Raw genomic sequence first — 22499 nt, 5'->3', positions numbered from 1 at the left:
AACAGTTATTGTAGTATGTTCTTTAACGGTAAAATTTTGCAAAACCTCTAAATTTTAAAGAACCGCTTGGATTGATATGAAATTTGGCATACACATAGCTAATAAGTCAAAGAAAAAAGTGATATTGTGCCGATGTGTGCTTTTGTCCTGGGCGTGAGTTTCACTTCTTCTCGGGGGTGAAAAAATATATGTCCAAAATAAGTTCGGAATTCGAGAAACTGACTAATTCTAAACAACTTTTGTACTACAGAGTTTTTCAACCAAGTTAATACTTTTCGAGTTATTTGCGAGTGAATATGTTCATTTTTCAACAAAATAACCACGTTTTTAGACGGTTTTTCGCAAATAACTCAAAAAGTAAGTATTTTGTCGAAAAAAATATTTTTGATAAAAATATAGCTTATAAAAAACTGCAAAAATGGTACATATATGAAGTCTGTAGATACAGTAGAAGCAAAGTCGTAGCTAATGAAAAGTAGGTTCTTATTCGTCAAATTCCAAATCAAATATTTCATCGAGAAATAACCAAAAAACGGAACACTTTTCGAGGAACACTCATTTCAACTTTTTTAAAGTGTTTAAAAAAGGTTTATTTTTATTTATCAAAAAAACTTCTAACATTAAAAGTATGTGAGGTACGCTAAAAATATTGTTGGTCCCTTTTATTTTTTCGTAAAAAGAATCGCGAAAAGCACCCCCTAATTAGCATCCCAAATAAAATTAATCGTTACCGCTCCACAAGTTACTTTTCTTATTTATTCTTTAAACGATCTGTAAGTTTCATCGGTTTAAAGTGCTTATTTTTGAAAAGGCTCTAGTTAAAATGGCTTGAACGAGTCACTAATCCCGAGTGTATCCAAACTTTGAACAGCCATAGCATAACCAATTTTTCTCTAACAGGAAAACAAAAAATCCAATATATTCAGAAAAGCACAACGTATATTTTATTACTCTTTGATATTTTCGGCATTAGGGGAGCAGGGGGCTAGTTGTAACAATTTTCATAAAATCAAATATATCTTGACAGCTATTTTCCCAATTATCACTAATTAAACACTAAACGCTAGTTTAACTCTTTCTGAATAAAATTGAACTGAAGAAAAGTTAAGAAGACTGTTATTTTTTAATCAACTAGCATTTTACCAAAAAAAGTGCATTGTTACAACTTACCCCGCGCTTGGGGCTAGTTGTAACAGCTATGGGGGCAGGTTGTAACATTACGAAAATTCGAATTTTTTGGAATATTTCGAAGAAAATACCAACGTTGGTCCTGTTGAAAGATGTTGCTCGACTTAATAATGTGGCTTCTGGTGTTCCTAAATATAAATGTAGATTTCTACGCATAAAATTTTGGACCCAATCTAGACCAAATGTATAATTTTGATACCAAGAAGAAGGAAGTTGCTTAGCACTCAGTTTCACAGCATATTGGTAAGGCAGTTTTCGTATCTTTATGGGAATTAGTCCAAAATATACTTCGGTGCACTTCAGAATATACGAAGCCATTTTACTTTCTTCTTCGGCTGTAAAAACTATCCGTGGTTTAGTACAGCCCACATGTAGACTCTTAACGTTTTTCTTTTTTCTATATCGTTATAAAGATACATGATACATTGCATGCTGTTTTACTTGCTTGCTTTATGCTACATTGATTATTTAAAATTTCCGCTGAACCTAACTCATAGACTTCACTTTTTGGCTTTGAGTTGCCCTTTCTGATTTTCTTTTATGTTGTCTCGTTCTGGACTATTACTAAACTAAATAATACGTTTTTATATTGTAGATCATAAATTTAGTAAGATTCAGAGCAATTTGTAATATGTTACAACAAGCTCCAACGTCTTGTTACAACATACCCCGTAGCACATTTTTGTATATTTATTAAAATAACTGTAAAAATATCTTGCTAATCGTAAAATCGTTAAGCAACATCAAAGTATAACCACAGTATATAGAGGTTCCACAGTAAAATCACTCTTCTGTCGGCGCTTTGATCTCAGGAAGTAATACCGGCAGTGCGCAATTGGTAATTCACCAGTGGTGGATGCGGGTTTTCCCTGTTAAAAGCCGTACGTTTCTATACGAATAGCAATGCGAGAGTGGGGCAAAAGCGACTGCCAACATTGCGCGGTCGCCATGCGCGACTACAGATTTTACTTCCAATTTTTCGGAGAGTGGTTCTACTGTCCCTCTTTATACTGTGGTATAACTAAATTTAGAAAAGAAATGAACACCGAAAGATTCATTTCCGTTTAAAACAATAGCGATAACCAAAATTTTATGAGTGTCAAATTTTATATTAGCTCATCCAAATGAAACACCTGCACAAAACTACTATTTGCAACTATCAGGGGATGGCTGGCTAGACGGTGTCATTTGCAGGGCGATAAGAGAATAAGATTGAGTCAGCTAAATTAGTTAAAAACGGTCAAATAACCTATGAAAAAGCCGTGTTACTACTTACCCCTGTTCCAACAAGCCCCTTGTTCCCCTACTAATAATTTTTAAGTTATTTTGAAAAAAAGCATTTTTTTTAATTAAAAATTTTAATAATTTTATTTTAAAAACATTTTTTTAAATAAGTATATTGAATCGATGAAACTTACAGATCATATAAACACAATATAAATAAAGCAACTTGTGAAGCGGTAAGTTTTTAATTAGGCGGTGATTTTCCCGATTTTTTTTGCCAAATCAAAAGGGGCCAACTCTATTTTGAGCGTAACTTGCTTAAGTTTGATGCTAGAATCTTTTTAATGAAAAAAGAAATAAAGCTTTTTAAACCCTTTAAGAAAGTTGTAATGAGTTTTTTTCAAAAAGTGCTTCATTTTTTGGTTATTTCAAGTTGAAATATATTTATTTGAAATTTGGCGAATATGAACCTATTTTTCTTTTGCTATAACTTTGCTTCTACTAGATCTAGAGACTTCATGTATACACCATTTTTTTCACTTTTTTACAAGCTAAGAATGGTTATTTCGATAAAATTCTTACTTTTTGAATTATTTGCAAAAAATTGTCTAAAAACGTATTTGTTCTGTTGAAAAATGAACATATTCACTCGCAAATAACTCGAACAGTATTGGCTTAGTAAAAAAACTGTATAGAATAAAATTTGCTTAGAATTAGTCAGTTTATCGAATTCTGGACTTATTTTGAACGTATATTTTTCATAGAGGAAATAAATAGAGGAAATAAAATCAGTCTTTCAACTATTTTTTTGTATATTTTTCAGCTTCGAGAAAGGGTGAAACTCACCCCCAGGGCAAAAGCACACACCAGAACAATATCACTTTTTTCTTTGATATGTTGGCTATGCGTATCCAAATTTCATGTCAATCCAAATGGTTCTTTAAAATTTACAGTAAAAACCTTCAAATAATGTACTATAATATTGTACAGTGTTACCAATTTGGAACAATACATAATTTCTTACTGTCAAAACATTACTTAGTGCCCCGGTGGCAGAGTGGTAAGAACGTTAACTTACTGAGTGTAAAAACTCAATTATCTTGAATTGGAATCCGAATTGGGGAGTGCCGACAGAAGTGAACACTTCATATACGGGTTATTACTATATATGCGGGTTAATGAAATTTTATGTCTTCCTTGAGTGAATTGTTAACATTTTTGAATAATAGTACCGCACCTTTGAGTTTAATAGAATTTAAAAAATCTTTTTTCTCTCCACATTTTGTTTATACAGGGTGATTGATTAGTAGGGTAAAGCTCAATAGCTCCGCTATAGTAATAGATAGCAATAAAAGTTAATAATAAAAACTTTAGCCACCTTTGAGCTTCACATTACAAAATTAGTTAGAATGTACAGGGTGTTCGATAACACAGTGGCAGACCTAACTTATGTTTTTTTAAATAGAACACCCTATATTTTATTTTATATTCGAAATCCTGTTAACTTCTCCATCACAAAAATATAAAGGTTTGTAATGTTATACAGGGTATTTACAAAGTTATAACCAACTTTGTATGAAAATCGTAACAAGTTCAACTCCCTGTATAAATAAAAATAAGCACAACAGCAATGGTCTATTAATGCCATATTTTTTTATTTATTGTCAAAATTTTTAAGAATTATTGATATTGCTAATTTTCTTTATATCAAATACAGGGTAAGTCAAAACGCAAGTACATTATTTTCTCAGTAATGTTAAATGGAACACCCTGTATTTTATATCATTAATGAAAAGTAACATTAACGTACTTTAATTTTTATATAACATTCCCTATGCCCAAATTTATTAGTTTTCGAGATATTTTCATTTTTCAGAGCAAATTATTTTAGGTGTTTAAATTTATATAAATTTTAAGTAAGCCATGACTGAATTGACAATTGAAGATTACCGATTATCAATCCGGTAATCAATGTAAAACTGTAGCAAATAAAGAAATAAAAAGAACTTATTAGTAATACATTTTACAAACAAAAACACAACCACTACATGCAACATTTTTGAAACAATTAAAAACTATCTTTTTATGCAAATGCACCACATAAACAAAGAAAATTAGTAATAAATTTTGCAAAAAAACACACAAACACAAAATACAATATTTTGTGAAGACAATTAAACACTAGTTTTGTATGTAAATGAAACAATGTAACAAATAAAGAACGAAACATAATTTATCAGTAATACATTTTGCAAAAAAACATGTTTGAAAAAATTAGAAGCTACTTTTAATAAAATATTTTTAATATTTAATTACATAAGGTGTTCAAAATTATCTCCTAACACATTTATGTACGCCTAAAAACGATCATTGAATGAGCTACTTACTCTACGGAGCATTTGTAAATTAACACATCGAAATACACTTTGTATTCTATTTTTCATCTCATCCCTTGTTGTTGGAGGTATTTTATAAACTTCATTATTAACGTAACACCAAAAAAATCAGTCCAGTTTATTAAATTCTGGTGATTTGGGTGGCCACGCTACTGGTCCATTGAAAAATGAAAATATCTCGAAAACTAAGAAATTTAGACATAATGAATGATATCTAAAAATTAAAGTACGGTAATGGTACTTTTCAATAGTGATATAAAATACAGGGTGTTCCATTTAAAATTACTGAGAAAATAATGAACTTGCGTTTTGACTCACCCTGTATTTGATATAAAGAAAATTAGCAATATCGACCATTCTTGAAAATTTTGACAATACGTTAAAAAATATGACATTAATAAACTATTGTTGTTTTGCTTATTTTTATTTATACAGGGAGTTGAACTTGTTACGATTTTCATATAAAATTGGTTATATAACTTTGTAAATACCCTGTATAACATAACAAACCTTTATATTTTTGTGATGGAGAAGTTAACAGGATTTCGAATTTAAAATAAAATATACGGCGTTCCATTTAAAAAAACATAAGTTTGGTCTGCCACTGTGCTACCGAACACCCTGTAACACTCTAACTAGTTTTGTAATGTGAAGCTTAAAGGTGGCTAAAATTTTTGTTATTAACTTTTATTGCTATCTATTACTATAGCAGAGCTATTGATCTTTACCCTACTATTCAATCACCCTGTAGTAGTCTAAGAGCTAGGAGCAGATTTTGTGCGTGATAAGTAATATGGAAAAACTATACGGGGATATGTTGAATTAGTTGTGTACATGACTTTCACCAACGGCCGGAAACCAGAGTTGGGGCCGAGGGTAGTTATAAGGGGTCAAAGTCGCGGATTTTATTATTTTTTTATGACGCTCATGATCGAGATAGTGCACCAAAATTTGGGAATAAGTAGGTCATGACGTACCTAAGTAAAATCTTTAGGGGCTCAACGCTGCGTGGCCGACGAAGGGGTAGGGGTAGGGGTGAATATAAAAAATATAAGGGGTTTTTTGCGACGTTCGTGATTGAGATAGTGCACCAAAATTTGGGTATAAGTAGAACATGACATAAATAATTAAAATCTCCAGAGCCGGAAACCAGAGTGGGGAAGGAAGGTAGTTATAAGGGGTGAAAGTTCCGTTTTTTATTATTTTTTTTGTGACGCTCATGATCGAGATAGCGCGCCAAAATTTGGGAATAAGTAGGTCATGACGTAACTAAGTAAAATCTCCAGGAGTGGAACGCTGCGTGGCCGACAAAGGGGTGCGGCAGGGGTGAATATAAAAATATGTAAGGGGTTTTTTGCGATGTTAGTGATTGAAATAGTGCACCAAAATTTGGGAATAAGTAGACCATGACATAACTAAGTAATATCCCCAGAGGCGGAAACCAGAGTGGCGGACGAGGGTAGTTATAAGGGGTAAAAGTCGAGGTTTTTATTATTTTTTTTGTGGCGCTCATGATGAAGATAGTGCACCAAAATTTGGGAGTAAGTAGATTATGACGTAACTAAGTAAAATCTTCAGGGGCGGAAAGCTGCTTGGGGTACAAAGGGGTGGTAGGCAGGGGTGAGTATAAAAATATATGGGGGTTTTTTTGCCGTTCGTGATCGAGATAGTGAACCAAAATTTGGGAATAAGTAGATCATGACATTACTAAGTAAAATCTACAGGGGCGGAACGCTGCGTGGGGGACAAATGTTGTGCCGGGTCACAAGAAAAATGATACACACTGTGACTTTGACCCTTTAAAACTACCCTCATCCCCAACTCTGGTTTCCCGCTCTGGGGATTTTACTTAGCTAAGTCATGGTCTACTTATTCCCAAATTTTGGTGCACTATCTCAATCTAGCACGTCGCAAAAAACCCCTTATATTTTTTATATTCACACCTATCCCCACCCCTTTATCAGCCAAGCAGCGTTCCACCCCTGGAGATTGTACTTAGTTACATAATGACCTACTTATTACCAAATTTTGGTGCACTATCTCGATCATGAGCGCAACAAAAAAAAATAATAAAAACGGCGATTTTAACCCCTTATAACTACCCTCATGCCCAACTCTGGTTACCGGCTCTGAGGATTTTACTTAGTTATGTCATGGTCTACTTATTCCCAAATTTTGGTGCACTCTCTCAATCACGAACGTCGCAAAAAAACCCCTTATATTTTTTGTATTCATCCCTGCCCCACCCCTTTGTCGACCACGCAGCGTGCCACCCCTGGAGATTTTACTTAGTTACGTCATGACCTACTTATTCCCAAATTTTGGTGCATTTTCTCGATCATGAGCGTCACAAAAAAAAATAATAAAAACGGCGACTTTGACCCCTTATAACTACCCTCATCCTTAACTCTGGTTTCCGGCTCTGGGGATTTTACTTAGTAATGTCATGATCTACTTATTCCCAAATTTTGGTCCACTATCTCAATAACGGACGTCGCAACAAACCCTTTATATTTTTTATATTCACCCCTACCCCCACCCCTTTGTAGGCCACGCAGCGTTCCGCCCCTAGAGATTTTACTTAGTTACGTCATGAACTACTTATTGTCAAATTTTGGTGCACTATCTCGATCATGAGCGTCATAAAAAAAATAATAAAATCCGCGACTTTGACCACTTATTACTACCCTCGGCCCCAACTCTGGTTTCCGGCCGTTGGTGAAAATCATGTACACAACTAATTCAACATATCCCCGTATAGTTTTTCCATATTACTTATCACGTACAAAATCAGCTTCTATCTCTCCGACTATAGTGCATTCATTGAAGGTTTGCTCCTATCGATTTGCATGAAAACCTCCATCGATGTGAATGAAAATTGGTGAATAGAGGATACCTTAAGAAATAAAAGTGACATGGTGCCTTGCGTTTTCCCCCGGGGGTGGATGCCACCCCTTCGCAGGGGTGAAAATTATTTTATTAAAAATAATAAAATTATAAATAGATAGAGGGACAAATTCTAAGCAAAATTTGTTATATCAAGTTATTAAAATAAATCAACACTCTTTGAGTTATTAAAGATCAAAGATTTGAATTTTTCGTAAAAAAATGCATGTTTTAAAGCGGTTTTTCATAAATAATTCCAAAACATATAAGTTTAAACACATAAGTTATAATTACCCAAATTGAAGATAATAAAAAATCGAATAGATTCCTTACTTGAAAAACCTTTTAGAATTAATTAAAAGTGAGTTATGGGTGATTAAATGTATATTTTTTTCGGCTAGTACGAGTACTTAAATCTAAGTACCTATTCAAACTTAAAAAACGGGAAAACGATTAGGTCTGGATCCCGCGTATGAAAAAAAAGTTGATTAATAGCAAGCTGAAAATTTGTTAATAGCTTAAGGGTGTCTAGTCGGACAAACTTTGATATCTGGGAACACTGGAACAGGGGAAGTTTTAATTGTGGAACAGGTTAAAAATTTGGAACGGTCAGACCACGAAAACGGCACATGTATTTTGTCCGACAGAACAGACTTAAACTCTCCGAACAGAGATTAAACTCTCATGCAAAAATCAGACTGCTATTTATCACCAAATGGGCGTTTTAATGAGTGGAACATGTAGAATATGTCAAATGACAGGAATTAGGACAGGTGATAAATAGCAGTCCGATTTTTGCATGGGAGTTTAATCTCTGTTCGGAGAGTTTAAAAGTCTGTTCTACCGGACAAAATAAATGTGCCGTTTTCGTGGTCTGACCGTTCCAAATTTGTAACCTGTGCCACAATTAAAACTGCCCCTGTTCCAGTGTTCCCATATATCAAAGTTTATCCGACTAGGCACCCTTAAGCTATTAACAAATTTTCAGCTTGCTAATAATCAACTTTTTTTTCATACGCGGGATCCAGACCTAGATGCATTTTACCCATAAAAAATTATGGTGGTTTGGTCCCTTCAACCCCCCTCCCCCCCAAATATTTGTGTAACCAGTTTTTATTGAGATATGGCTTCTTTTTAATATGTTTCAAACTGTCTGAGTACACAACAAAATGAAAATTATAAAATATATTTTCAAATTATTACCAGGTTTCATAATCAGGTATAATTTTACGTAATGATTTAAAAATATGTGGTGGATTTTACAAATAATGTTCAAAATATCTAGATAAAAACTGTACTGTAAAAAATTATTTAGAAGCAAAACTTTTAAAAACATTATAGTAGGGGAAGATAGTATGCTAAATTTGCAAATACTCGAACGTTATGGGGACCTATTGGGTTGTGAAGATTAGGTCCTTAAACCAAAAAAGTTGAGTTAAGTTTTCCATAAAGTGGAGGACTTTCCATTTATTAATTTAATTTTCCATTTCCGACAATCGTGTTTTCCGATTATAGCGCCATCTATCTATAATTCGAAAAAATGTCTCAAATAGAAGTTGGTTATTTTTATGCAAAGAATCCAAATCTGCAATAAAAATTGGGGGCTCCTATTTAAGATTTTAAAGTAACTCCCCACCCCACCTCCGTGGGGGTCGTATTTGGTGCCATTCGATAAATTTTTCAAAAATATTGATTACGTGTATTTTGCAGTTTTTCGATCTGATGTTCATTTCGCGAAATATTGCGGGGTTCGTATTTAAAATTTTAAATTTATCCCCCACCCCTCTCCGTGGGGGTCGTTTTCGGTATCATTTGATAGATTTTTGAAAAATATTGGACACGTAATTTTTAGTTTTTCGATCTGACGTTCATTTCGCGAAGGATAGATTTTTTTCGGACCCCTCTTAACGAACCCCCTGTATTAAGAGCCAATATAGTAGAGGTACATTTACAAGGTACAAGATTTCTCCCCATGTGATAATCTGGCGCGCTCGAGTAACTGCAAAAATCCCAGCTTGGGCTCCCCTACCATTATGTTTAACTGATGGTGCTACAATAATAATTTAATTGGAACGTACAGAAATATATGGGGGGTTTAAGGGAAAAAATTCCCATAAAATTTTTATTGGGCGCACAAATTTCACTATTATTTTTTTTTTAAGATGTTCCTGCCATAAGAAAGCCACATGTTCATTTTCAATATAAAATCTCTTAATATTGAAAGAATCGATTTTCAATTTGTAACTTCAAAGGGTTGTAACTTTTTTTATGTGCACACTTGTACTAAGGTAAAAGTTAGGTTTAATTAAACTATTTTTGGTCCCAAAATATGTGATTTATATTATGATCCACCTTTTTTTTTCGTTACACCCTGTATATTATCTACTTATTTCCTAGCTCTGTTATTCACTTACAAACATATCTTTATTAGTCCAGAAAGCCACTGCGCATCCGCTAGGAAAAATATTCTAATTCGGATTTTTTGCATAATCTTACTCAAAAAGGACCCCTTTTAACAAATTCGCACGTTGCCAGGAACAAAAGTTGGTCAAAAATTTTTTAAACGTTTCTTTTTTTGTTTTTTTCCTAAATTTTTTTTTTGCGTGTAACAATTTTTTTTTAGGTTTTTTGGATCATTACAAACAGAAAAAGTCTTTAGTGACTTTTCTCTAAAGTTGATAGTTTTTGACATATAAGCGATTAAAAATTGAAAAATTACGAAATCGGGCATTTTTAACCCTCAAAAATTATGTGAAAAACTGAAAATTTGAATGTTGCCAAAGTAGATAGATATTCTTTAAACATCGATTGATTAAATGCCGCAGAGTTTTTTGCAATACAATATTCAAAACTCCTTTGTTTTTAATTGCTAATCAAGCGTGCGCGACACTATTTTCCACCGTTGCATGTGTATGCAGTATAGTGCAAATGAAAGGAAAAAATTCGTTATTTCGTAAACCGGCGACTTTAAGGAAAAATCCCGAAACATGTCGATTTTTATTTTGAAGTTATGATATTGTGACATAATATATGGTATACTAATGACGTCATCCATCTGGGCGTGATGACGTAATCGATATTTTTTTAAAATGAGAATAGGGATCGTGTGCTAGCTCATTTCAAAGGTTCTTCAATTCTCTATTCAGTAGTATAAACATTTACATAATTATTTATACAGGGTGTCAAATAATTGAATTTTTTGTCAATTTGCCAAATGATTTAATTTAATAAAAATTTTTTGAACACCCTGTATAAATAATTATGTACATGTTTATATTACTGAATAGAGAATTGAAGAACCTTTGAAATGAGCCAGCACACGACCCGTATTCTCATTTAAAAAAATCATCAATTACGTCATCACGCCCAGATGGATGACGTCACTAGTATACTATATATGCCACAATATCATAACTTAAAAATAAAAACCGACCTGTTTTGGGATTTTTCCTTAAAGTCACCGGTTTCCGAAATAACGAATTTATTCCTTTCATTTGCACCATACTGTATACACATGCAACGGTGGAAAATAGTGTCGCGCACGCTTGATTGGCAATTAAAAAACAAAGAGGTTTTTGATATTGTATTGCAAAAAACTCTTCGGGATTTCATCAATCGATGTTTAAAGAATATCTACCTACTTTGGCAACATTCAAATTTTCAATTTTTCACATAGTTTTTGAGGGTTAAAAATGGCCGATTTCGCAATTTTTTAATTTTTACTCGCTTATATGTCAAAAACTATCAACTTTAGAGAAAAGTCATTAAGACCTTTTCTGTTTGGAATAATCCAAAAAACCTAAAAAAAATTTGTTCCATGCAAAAAAAAATAATTTTAGGAAAAAAACAAAAAAAAACGTTTAAAAAATTTTTGACCAACTTTTGGTCCTGGCAACATGCAAATTTGTTAAAAGGGGTCCTTTTTGAGTAAGATTATGCAAAATATTCGAATTAGAATATTTTTCCTAGCGGATGCGCAGTGGCTTTCTGGACTATATACCTTTGATCAACAATTTTAATACTAAATATGGAATACAACTAAATACAACATCAAAATAGCACAAATTTTGATATTTTCATTCTTAATATTTAATTTTTCATCATTTTACCATCAGAATAATGGTAGGGGAGCACAAGCGGGGATTTTTGTAGTAACTCGAGCGCGTTAGATTGTTACATGGGGAGAAACCTTGTACCCTAAAAATGTACCTCTACCACATATTGGCTCTTAATGTAGGGGAGTTCGTTAAGGGGGGGCCAAAAAAAAATATATCCTTGGAAAAACTCGAAATCATTAGATTAAGATAAGGTAAGTTAAGTACATACATGCAAAACAGTGTATATTTCAAAAATCTGACAAGAGAAGTTTCACAAGAAAAAAGCGAATATTTCGCGAAATGAATGACAGATCGAAAAACTAAAAAATACGTGCTCAATATTTTTCAAAAATCTATCGAATGATACCAAACACGACTTCTCACGAAGAGGGGTGGGGGTAAATTTAAAATTCTAAATACGAATCCCGCGATAATTTTTGAAATGAACATCAGATCGAAAAACTGAAAAATACACTTATTCAATATTTTTGAAAAATCTATCGAATGGCACCAAGCACGACCCCACGGGTTACTTTAAAATATTAAATGGGAGCCCCAATTTTTTTGCAGATTTGGATTACTTACGTAAAAATAAATAACTTTTATTCGAGACATTTTTTCGAATTATGGATAGATAGCGCTATAATCTAAAAAAACATTGCTGGAAATAAAAAAGTAAATTAAAAATGGAAAGTCCCGACTAAAATGGAAAACTTTACTGAACTTTTTTCGGTTTTAGGACCTACTCTTCACAACCCAATAGGTCCCCAAAGCGCTCGAGTGACTGCACATTTAGCATACTTTGCTCCCCTACCATAATAGAAATAAGATATCAATAAACAGAACCGCAGAAATCGAAACAAATATTCGAGCGGAAGCAATATATTCCGGAGACCGGAAACGCGAGCACGGCGAAGTGTCCGTCAAATGATACGGGTCTTGGGATTTAATTCGCAGGGTTCGTAGGCCAACACCGTAGCCTGGAGTGGGATTAAAGGGGTCAAACTTCTTCGTTTCCATCTACGTCAATATACTGTCACGGACTTTGAATAAAATTTACCAGAGAATTCGAGCGAAAAAAGGGACGTGGGAACAACCATCGGGAAGGGATCGCATAAAAAGCTTGGTTAGGGAAATTTGTCTTCCTTAAATTATTAGGAGATGTTTTTACTCTAAATAACAAACAATTAAAAAATAAAAAGTAAATGAAGAACATGGTCAATATAAGAGAAAAAAAAAATAAAAACTATACTATACCTATAAGTAAAATAAACAATACATGTTTAATTTTTATGTACTTCTTTATGGTAGGGGAGCAAAGTATGCTAAATGTGCAGTTACCCGAGCGTTATGGGATCTATTGGATTGTGAAGAGTAGGTTCTACAACCAAAAAAAGTTTTCCATTTTAGTTGGGACTTTCCATTTTTAATTGAATTTTTCATTTCCAACAATCGTTTTTTTAGATTATAGCGCCATCTATCCATAATTCGAAAAAATGTCTCGAATAAAAGTTACTTATTTTTATGCAAGGAATCCAAATCTGCAATAAAAAATGGGGGCTCCCATTTAAGATTTTAAAGTAACCCCCCACCCCACCTCCGTCGGGGGTCGTGTTTGGTGCCATTCGATAGATTTTTCAAAAATATTGAATAAGTGTATTTTACAGTTTTTCGATCTGATGTTCATTTCGCGAAATATCTCGGGATTCGTATTTAAAATATTAAATTTACCCCCCACCTCTCTCCGTGGGAAGTCTTGTTTGGTATTATTTGATAGATTTTTAAAAAATATTGAGCACATATTTTTTAGTTTTTCGATCTGTCATTCATTTCGCGAAATATTAGCTTTTTTCTTGTGAAACTTTGAAACTCACCCATTTCCTTACGCCCGGCTCAAATCATCAAATTTTTGAAATATACACTCTTTTGCATGTACTCAACTTACCTTATCTTAATCTGACAATTTCGAGTTTTTCTAAGGATAGATTTTGTTTTTCGGGCCCCCCTTAACGAACTCCCCTGTGTTAAGAGCCAATATATGGTAGAGGTACATCTACAGGGTACCAGGTTTCTCCCCATATGCTAATCTGACGCGCTCGAGTAACTGCAAAAATCCCCGCTTGGGCTCCCCTACCATATGGAGAATATCATCATATATTTCAAAAATTAAAAGATAATGAACGATTCTTCCAGTATATGAGAATGACTCGAGAGACTTTTAAATATATTTTGGAGAAAGTGGAGTATCGTTAAAAACAATATTAAACGCTCAACTTACAGTCAACCAACAGAATATCGAAAGAGTTGAGAATATACATATCTGGGTACGAATTTAAATAGCGAATGGGACTACTCAGAAATTAAACAGCGAATAATAAAAGCGAAAGCAGCATACTTTAGAATGAGACCCATTTTCAACAGTCGAGACATATCATTAAAAACAAAATACCGTCTGTTGAAATGCTATATATTCACAGTTCTGCTCTACGGAATGGAAGCTTGGACACTAACCGTTACATCTATGAATCGGCTCGAAGCTTTCGAAATGTGGTGTTATAGGAGCATCTTACGTATATCCTTCGTTGACCGAATTACTAACGTGGAATTCCTGCGTAGAATGGGGAAAGAATGTGAATTTCTCATAACCATCAAAACAAAAAAATTAGAATATCTAGGACATGTAATGAGCAATCAAGAACGTTACGGCCTTCTCCAACTGATTCTCCAAGGGAAGGTATGTAAATGGTAAAAGAGGACCGGGAAGAAGACGCATTTCCTGGCTTCAAAATTTACAAAAGTGGTATAATACCACTACCACTGAACTGTTCCGCGCTGCGGTAGACAAAGTCAAGATAGCCATGATGATCGCCAATATCTGGAACGGATAGGCACTTTAAGAAGAAGAAAGAGTATCGTTTAATTAAAAACTGGTGTAATTTACATAAGCAGGCTATCCTTCCGGAAGAAAGTCTTGTTATAACATTGAGGTAAGTAGTTTTGTTGTAAATTTATTTTTCAAGTACTGATTTAGTTAATAGTTAATACTGGAATGGTTTTAGAAATATCTAAGTCACACAAAATTACGGTTTCAATAAGATTGACTTTATTACTTTTGTTTATTATAATGTACAATTATTTATATAATTAATCCATGGAGAACTATTCTTATTATAAAAGAGCGAATAAACTAAATTATCATTGCAGTAAACATTAAAACCGCGCGGAAAAAACTAAATTCTCATTCTAGCAAAAGCGGTCAGGCGGGTTGAGGCGGTTGGACCGCGCGGACCTGCTTTGACTATGTTCGTGTACATTTAAAGACGTGCATTCTTTTTGAAAACGTTTAAAAGCGGGTCCCGCTAGCGTTGCCCGCTAGCGGAAACCGCCTCCACTGTGTGCGCCGACTTATGGTAGAGGTCCATTTTCAGGGTACAAGGTTTCTCCCCATGTGATAATCTGACGCGCTCGAGTAACTGCAAAAATCCCCGCTTGGGCTCTCCTACCATTAGAGACAGTAGGGCAATCTATATGACGCAAAATAAAAAAAAAGAAGTCAACAAAGTAGTCACTCAAGGTCAATGTTAAGTGAAAGTGGAATGAAATTTTGGTAGAAATGATATATTGCGCAAAAATATATACATAGAGATAACTTAATTTATACTGTTTTCTTCATTTTGTACTTCCATGACGGTTATCGATCGTTATCATGTTAGCTACCATATATTATGTTAACTACCATATTCGCTATAGTGACTTTATTGACGGTAGCTCTGAATAATGATGTAGTCGATTTTTCGTACAATTGTAACGTGTGTTTTTCATTTTGAAAAAGATAGTTTGGGTTCTATTCGGCTTTTAATTTCTTCGGTTGGATCCCAGCTCTTATTGCTATTACTGCCCAAATACACGAGTTTCTCTACTGTGTTCAGTACGGTATCTCCGACTTTTGTACCGTCATTTTTGTTTGCTAACTATCATATACTTTATTTATGTATCATGTACTTTCTGCACTTAAATTATTATTTTCAGCAATACATTTCAATCAACAAAACAAGTGGTGATTCAGGGTATATCCTTAACATTCCCTAAACAAAGTTGTTGGCCTTTATTAGTAAATCATAAATAATTTAACTACTAATTATTGTTAACTAATTCCATTTAATTTGCCTCTTGTCATTTGCTAGTTTTTTGACTACTTTTGGAATAATGGCAAGGGACTTTTTCTTCTCGACGCCAATCTAATACACAGCTTGTGTTCTAGTTTTTGGGAAATAAATCAACCTTTCTCCCTTCGGGAGCCTCAAGCATTCTCAATCGCCGGCGATACAAGCTCGAGGACCATATAATGCATCTAGACTACAACAGCTTACACCTACACCACACCACCAACCAACAAACTAGAGCTGCAGTGACCTGAGGCAGACCATCTAGCCCTGGCGAGAAGTCAACGGGTGTACCATTCGACATCAAGAGGTTACCATCGAACAGATACCAAAAGCCACATAAGTATAATCCAAAATTGTTAGCTCTTTGGCAAGAATTTGTGTATATATGTTACACTCAAACTCCGAATTCGGGCAATGTCCGAAATTTTTACTCACTTTGCGATGTGGACAACGTGAATTACCCACGTCGGGTTATGGGTATTATGGTTACCCATAAGACCCATATATGGTATTATTATTATGGTATTATTATATATGGTATTATGGAACACAACGCGTTCTGGGTATTTCGCTTCGGCCAATGTCCGAATAAAATGCTCATTTCGCGACGCGGGTAATTCACGTTGTCCACATCGCGAAGTGAGTAAAAATTTCGGACATTGTCCGAATTCGGAGTTTGAGCGTAACATGTATTATACTCATCACAACAAGTATCGCATAATTTTTGAAACAGAAAAAAGAACATGTCGATTGGGATATTAACGACTGGACTAATATTTTTTTACTGATGAGTCAAGATTTGCACTTTGTAGATCCGACACTTTGCACTGTCGGATCCACAAAGTGCAAATCTTGGCTCATCAATAAAAATAATATTAGCCCAGTCGTTAATGCCTCAATCGACATGTCCTGGTGCAAAATTTAAACGTGACATACGATGTTCCCTCGTTAACAGTGGAGCAGTAGCAGGCATTCTGGTTCTGATTCCAAATTCCCTTAATAGACCAGGGCGCATCTGTAAAAATATTAGTACATTTGGACGTTGAGAGGTGACTCAAATTTTTTTGCAGAAATTGCTTGGAAATAACTCAAATAGTAATATTTGAGTTATCCTCCCTCTCAAATAGGTCCGGAACATTGTTTAAATAATCAAAATGTCAAAAAATTTAGGAAAAATTCAATTTTTTTTTTCGTTTTTTTGATGATAACTTTAAAAACATTCATTTCCGAGAAAAGTTGTACTGACATAAAAGTTGAGTAATTAAATTTCCTACAATATAGAATTGGTTAAAAGATTAAAAAATAGTCACCCTTGTTGCAAAATAGCAATAATTGCGAAAAAACCATACAAAAACAAGTATTCGCATTTTACGTTTTTAAACCATTTATGCTGCACTTAGGACCTTCATATTTCACCCAGAAAAACTTTATAGTACAGTAAAACAATACTGTAAATTTCATTAAAATCGGTTCAATAGATTTTGCAAAATAAATTTTGCAATCCAGCTTTCGCAAAAAAATTCATTTTTTCAAAATTTACAGGACTGAAAATAAAGCAGATAACAAGTTGAATTTTTTTTTGCTTATAGAAGTGTACTGCACATATCATTTGCAATTTGCAAAACTAAAATCAATTAACTACCACAGCGTCAGGAATTTTTTTAAATAAACATTAATTATTGGTGCTACGCGCAGGACAGCGGATAGTTTGCTCTGATTGGGCATTTCAAAGACCTATGATAATGATTGATACATTTTAATTTTTATTATATTTCGATATAAATAAATAAATTTGTTTATTGCAAAATAAAAACACATACTCTATCCGTTGAAATAACACTTTTTTTAGCAAAAACTTTCTTTGTTGATATATTTTAACTTAGAGAATAAAAGTTTATATTTTTAAACATATGCGAATGTTTAAACAATATTTCACAAACAATAATCAAATTAGTTTGATTTTTGTGGAATTAAAATATTAAAATACAACAAAATATAGAGTAAGAAAATAATATATTAGATAAAGAGTGGAAGAAATTTTGGTGGAAATCAACTTGTGTGAATCGAACACCGCTGTCCTGCGCGTAGCACCAAAAATTAATGTTTACTTAAAAAATTTCCTGACGCCGCGCCGTGGTAATTAATCGATTTTAATTTTGCAAATTGCATATGAAAGGTACGGTACAGTTCTATAACCAAAAAAAAATTCAACTTGTTATCTGCTTTATTTTCAGTCCTGCAACATTAAAAAAAAAATGAATTTTTTTTTGCGAAAGCTGGATTGCAAAATTTAAATCTATTAAACTGATCGTAATGAAATTTACAGTGTTGTTTTACTATATCATAAAGTTTTTCTGGGTAAAATGTGAAGGTCCTAAGTGTAGCATAAATGGTTTAAAAACGTAAAATGCGAATACTTGTTTTTGTATGGTTTTTTTCGCAATTATTGCTATTTTGCAACAAGGGTGACTATTCTTTAAATTTTTAACCGATTCTATATTGTAGTAAATTTAATTACGCAACTTTTACGTCAGTACAACTTTTCCCAGAAATGAATAGTTTTGAAGTTATAATTAAAAAACCAATAAAAAAATCGAATTTTTGCTTCATAATTTGACATTTTGATTATTTAAACAATGTTCCGAACCATTTTGAGTGGGAGGATAACTTAAATATTATTATTTGAGTAATTTTCAAGCAATTTCTGCAAAAAAATTTGAGTCACCTCTGAACGTTCATATCAAAACAGATGCGCCCTGGACTATAATCTTTCTAACTGAATTGGCACTTATTCGAACATTACGGGCTGTGGAAAGATCATTTCTCAGTTGTCTAGCTGTAACATGATATGTACGCAAAGTCTGCAGATGTAAATAACGTTCATCTGCGGGGTTCGTGCATCTGGGACATCCTGGAACTGGTCTTCTTGTGTATCCTCCACTTTCTCTATACCCTCTTAAAGCCCTTGAATTGCTGGAATGGTGGATTCTCATGACATCAGCAATATATTGCTGCTATCGTCCATCATCGCGCCTCATCATTGAAAACTCAAGCAGACATAGTGCACAGATCAAATTCTCGAACACAAATGTCCAAAATAACTATTCTCATTTGACAACGTTTTGTTTATTGTTTGTTTTTTCGGCATAAACACGCTTCAACTTGAAATTTTATGGGTTTGTAGACACCTAAAGGAGACGATAATAGTATATTATGCAACGAGCATTTAATGATGGCCATTATGAAGCGAGTATGAGGGTTACGAAACGAGCCGTATGCGGCGAGTTTCGTATAGAGTACGAGCTTCATAATGATAATTAAATGCAAGTTGTATACACTATTTTTTCTATGATCATTCACAACCAAAAATTTATTCAAATTTATTAATCTTGTAACACAAATAAATTCAGTAGTTTGTCAGTTTGACGGTTTGTTTACATATTGATAACTATCAAAGCGTATGTATTTGACTCGCCGCCATTGGTCACTGCGCGTGTACCACCTTTATCGCGAATGCCATATCACGATTCTATTGGTTAAAAATCTGTATCTTAATGAAAATCTGTATCATAATGAAGTTCATTATGATACAGGTAGTGACATCATAATTGATATATTATAGTATGAGAATAGAAAAACAAGTATTATAACATTCTACTAAAAATTATTTTTAAACTTTTTTTTGTTCCAAAAATTATGCGATGCCTAATGTGATTAGTTTATATAATATTGAATCAAATACATTAGTGTAGGAAACAGAGGTTGAACCTCGCCAAATGGGCACAAGTCCGGTTTTATTTTTTTTCTGGTATATCAAGGGTGCTTATTATGAAACTAACTTTTTCTTAAAAAATTTCGCCCCGGGACCCCCCTTTTCATCCCTTTAATGGGGGTAATTTGTGGTTTTTGCGAAACGTAGCCCTTCCTGTACCTTTTGCAAAAAATTTACTTAATGGTAAAATGAAGGACTATATTTGCTACTATTTATTTCCCGACAGCATATGTCTATCACCCACCGTTTAGCGGGGGTGGCGCCCCAAAATTGACAAATTTTTAAAAAAGGTGTTTTAAAAAAATATATTTTTCCCTAACTGTAATGAAAATTAAGAAGAAACCCTGTGGCAATTAATCACAAATAAGTGGCTAATGTTTTGGTATAGATTTCATTTAAGGGCAATTGCAAATTTTTAAATTACAGGGTGTTACATTTAAAAAAACCCCTTTTTACACCATCTTAACCGCCTATGCCAGAGTAAAAAAACTTTCAGCGATTATCCATGTACTAGTGTTATTTCCAAATTTGTATAATGCACCCCCATATTTACCCCGGAACCACCCAAAAAAAAAAAGGAAATTAATAGAGAAAATAATCAAACATTGATTTTGGGCCACCACTGTGGCTTTAGGGTGCAAAGAAAATAAAATATGCATAGCTCATAATGTGTAGCAGACAGTGTGTTCTTTTATTTTCCATAAGTACCTTATCCATAAAATGAATAGGTGACGAAAAAAAAAACAAAAACTGGAGTACGGCCAAACTTTTCTGAGGTTTACGGCGCCACTGTGCCGTAACGGTTACTTATACGAAAAAAATGCATAGGACCTTATTTGTAGAGAAAATAATGGTCTTTAGTTCGGTATAAGTTTTGTTTTAAACAACGCATAGGTAATGAGAAAATCGTAAAAACATGCTCTCCAAGGGATAGGGGTAGTTTCTGCAGTTTATTTTCAAGGATAGGGGTAGTTTCCGCAGGGATGTTGCAATAATCATATTTTTATGAAAAACCCTATTGATTGAGCATATGTCCATATGGGTCAAAAAGCAAAAATATATTTTTTTTTCAACGCCCCTTTATATATATTTTTTTGGCTACAGGGGTTGCATCAAGAAATCGTTTTTGTTGTCCATGCATGGGTAATAAGAACGTGCACAAAATGATATATGAAGCATTTTAATAAAGGGCATGGTGTGTGAAGGATTCCAAGAAAATCACTTTCTTTATTAATTCTCCTTTTTTTGGGGGTGGTTCCGAAAAAAAATGGGGGCGCATTATAGAAATTTGTGAATAACACCAATACCTGGATAATCGCTGAAAGTTTTTTTACTCTAGCATAGGCGGTTCAGATGGTATAAGGGATTTTTTAAAATGTAACACCCTGTAATTAAAAAATGGGCAATTGCCCTTAAATGAAACCTATACCAAAAAATCAGCCACTTATTTGTAATTAATTTCCTCAGAGTTTCTTCTTAATTTTCATTACAGTTAGGGAAAAATAATTTTTTTTAAAACATCTTTTTTAAAAATTTGTCAACTTTGGGGCGCCACCCCCGCTAAACGGTGGTGATAGACATATGCTGTCGGGAAATAAATAGTAGGAAATATAGTCCTCTTCATTTTACTATTAAGTAAATTTTTTGCAAAAGGTACAGGAAGGGCTACATTTCGCAAAAACCACAAATTACCCTTTTTAAAGGGATGAAAAGGGGGGTTCCGGGGTGAAATTTTTTAAGAAAAAGTTAGTCTCATAATAAGCACCCCTTGATATACCAGAAGAAAAATAAAACCGGACTTGTATCCATTTTGCGAGGTTCAACCTCTGTTTCCTACACTACATCACATTTTTATTATACTTTTAATGAAAATAAACCTGATTAGTTAACTTATTGTTTATAAGTAAATTATACAGTTGTAAAAATATAACACACCCAATAAATTTAACATATATATTATCACAAATTAATAATACAGAATTATTGCAATTATTTATAGAACATATTAAAAATATAAAAATCAAATTATAAACTAACTAACGTAAAGACCGAAATTAAAATCTATTATAATATATATATATATATATATATATATATATATATATATATATATATATATATATAAGTAAACCTGTGTTTTTGCCTGATGTGGTATTCCCACTGACCAGTGGTCATTCCTTATAAAGTATGTAAAATAAGTAGGATAGAAAATGTTAAGTAGATAGGTATAGGAAAATATATTGTAAAATAAATGAGCAAAATTGGTGAATCGGCGAATGAGCCTTGAAGGGCCCGTAGTCATACAACTCCAAAGAAAAAAAAAATTATTGTTTTATTTGCCTCCATCTAAATTTTCAGCGTTAATATCTTTTGATTAATAACACAAAGCGTACACACAACCTGAGAGACTGAGCTAAAGCCATTAAGCGACAACTATCACAATTAATTGAAATATTATTTTACAATAGCAGGTCTGGATCCCGCGTATGAAAAAAAGTTGATTAATAGCAAACTGAAAATTCGTTAATAGCTTAAGGGTGTCTAGTCGGACAAACTTTGATATATGGGAACACTGGAACAGGGGAAGTTTTAATTGTGGAACAGGTTAAAAATTTGGAACGGTCACACCACGAAAACGGCACATTTATTTTGTCCGACAGAACAGACTTAAACTCTCCGAACAGAGATTATACTCTCATGCAAAAATCAGACTGCTATTTATCACCTGTCATAATTCCTGTCATTTGACATATTCTACATGTTCCACTCA

At 33.4% G+C, this 22499-nt stretch overlaps 1 protein-coding gene across 1 annotated transcript in view; it reads right to left on the bottom strand.

Moving 5' to 3' along the window:
* The window catches only part of LOC114336242 (inactive rhomboid protein 1), a 192408-nt gene extending 175948 nt beyond the window's left edge, over positions 1-16460 (bottom strand). Inside the window, exon 1 of the mRNA XM_050647524.1 lies at positions 16393-16460. Coding sequence (XP_050503481.1) covers positions 16393-16460 — 68 coding nt within the window. The remainder of the gene's footprint in view (positions 1-16392) is intronic.
* Between the last annotated feature and the right edge of the window lie 6039 nt (positions 16461-22499).

This window comes from Diabrotica virgifera, chromosome 3, assembly GCF_917563875.1.
Source record: "Diabrotica virgifera virgifera chromosome 3, PGI_DIABVI_V3a".
In the NCBI taxonomy this organism is placed as follows: Eukaryota; Metazoa; Arthropoda; class Insecta; order Coleoptera; family Chrysomelidae; genus Diabrotica; species Diabrotica virgifera.
This window is presented reverse-complemented; position numbering and strand designations above follow the sequence as displayed.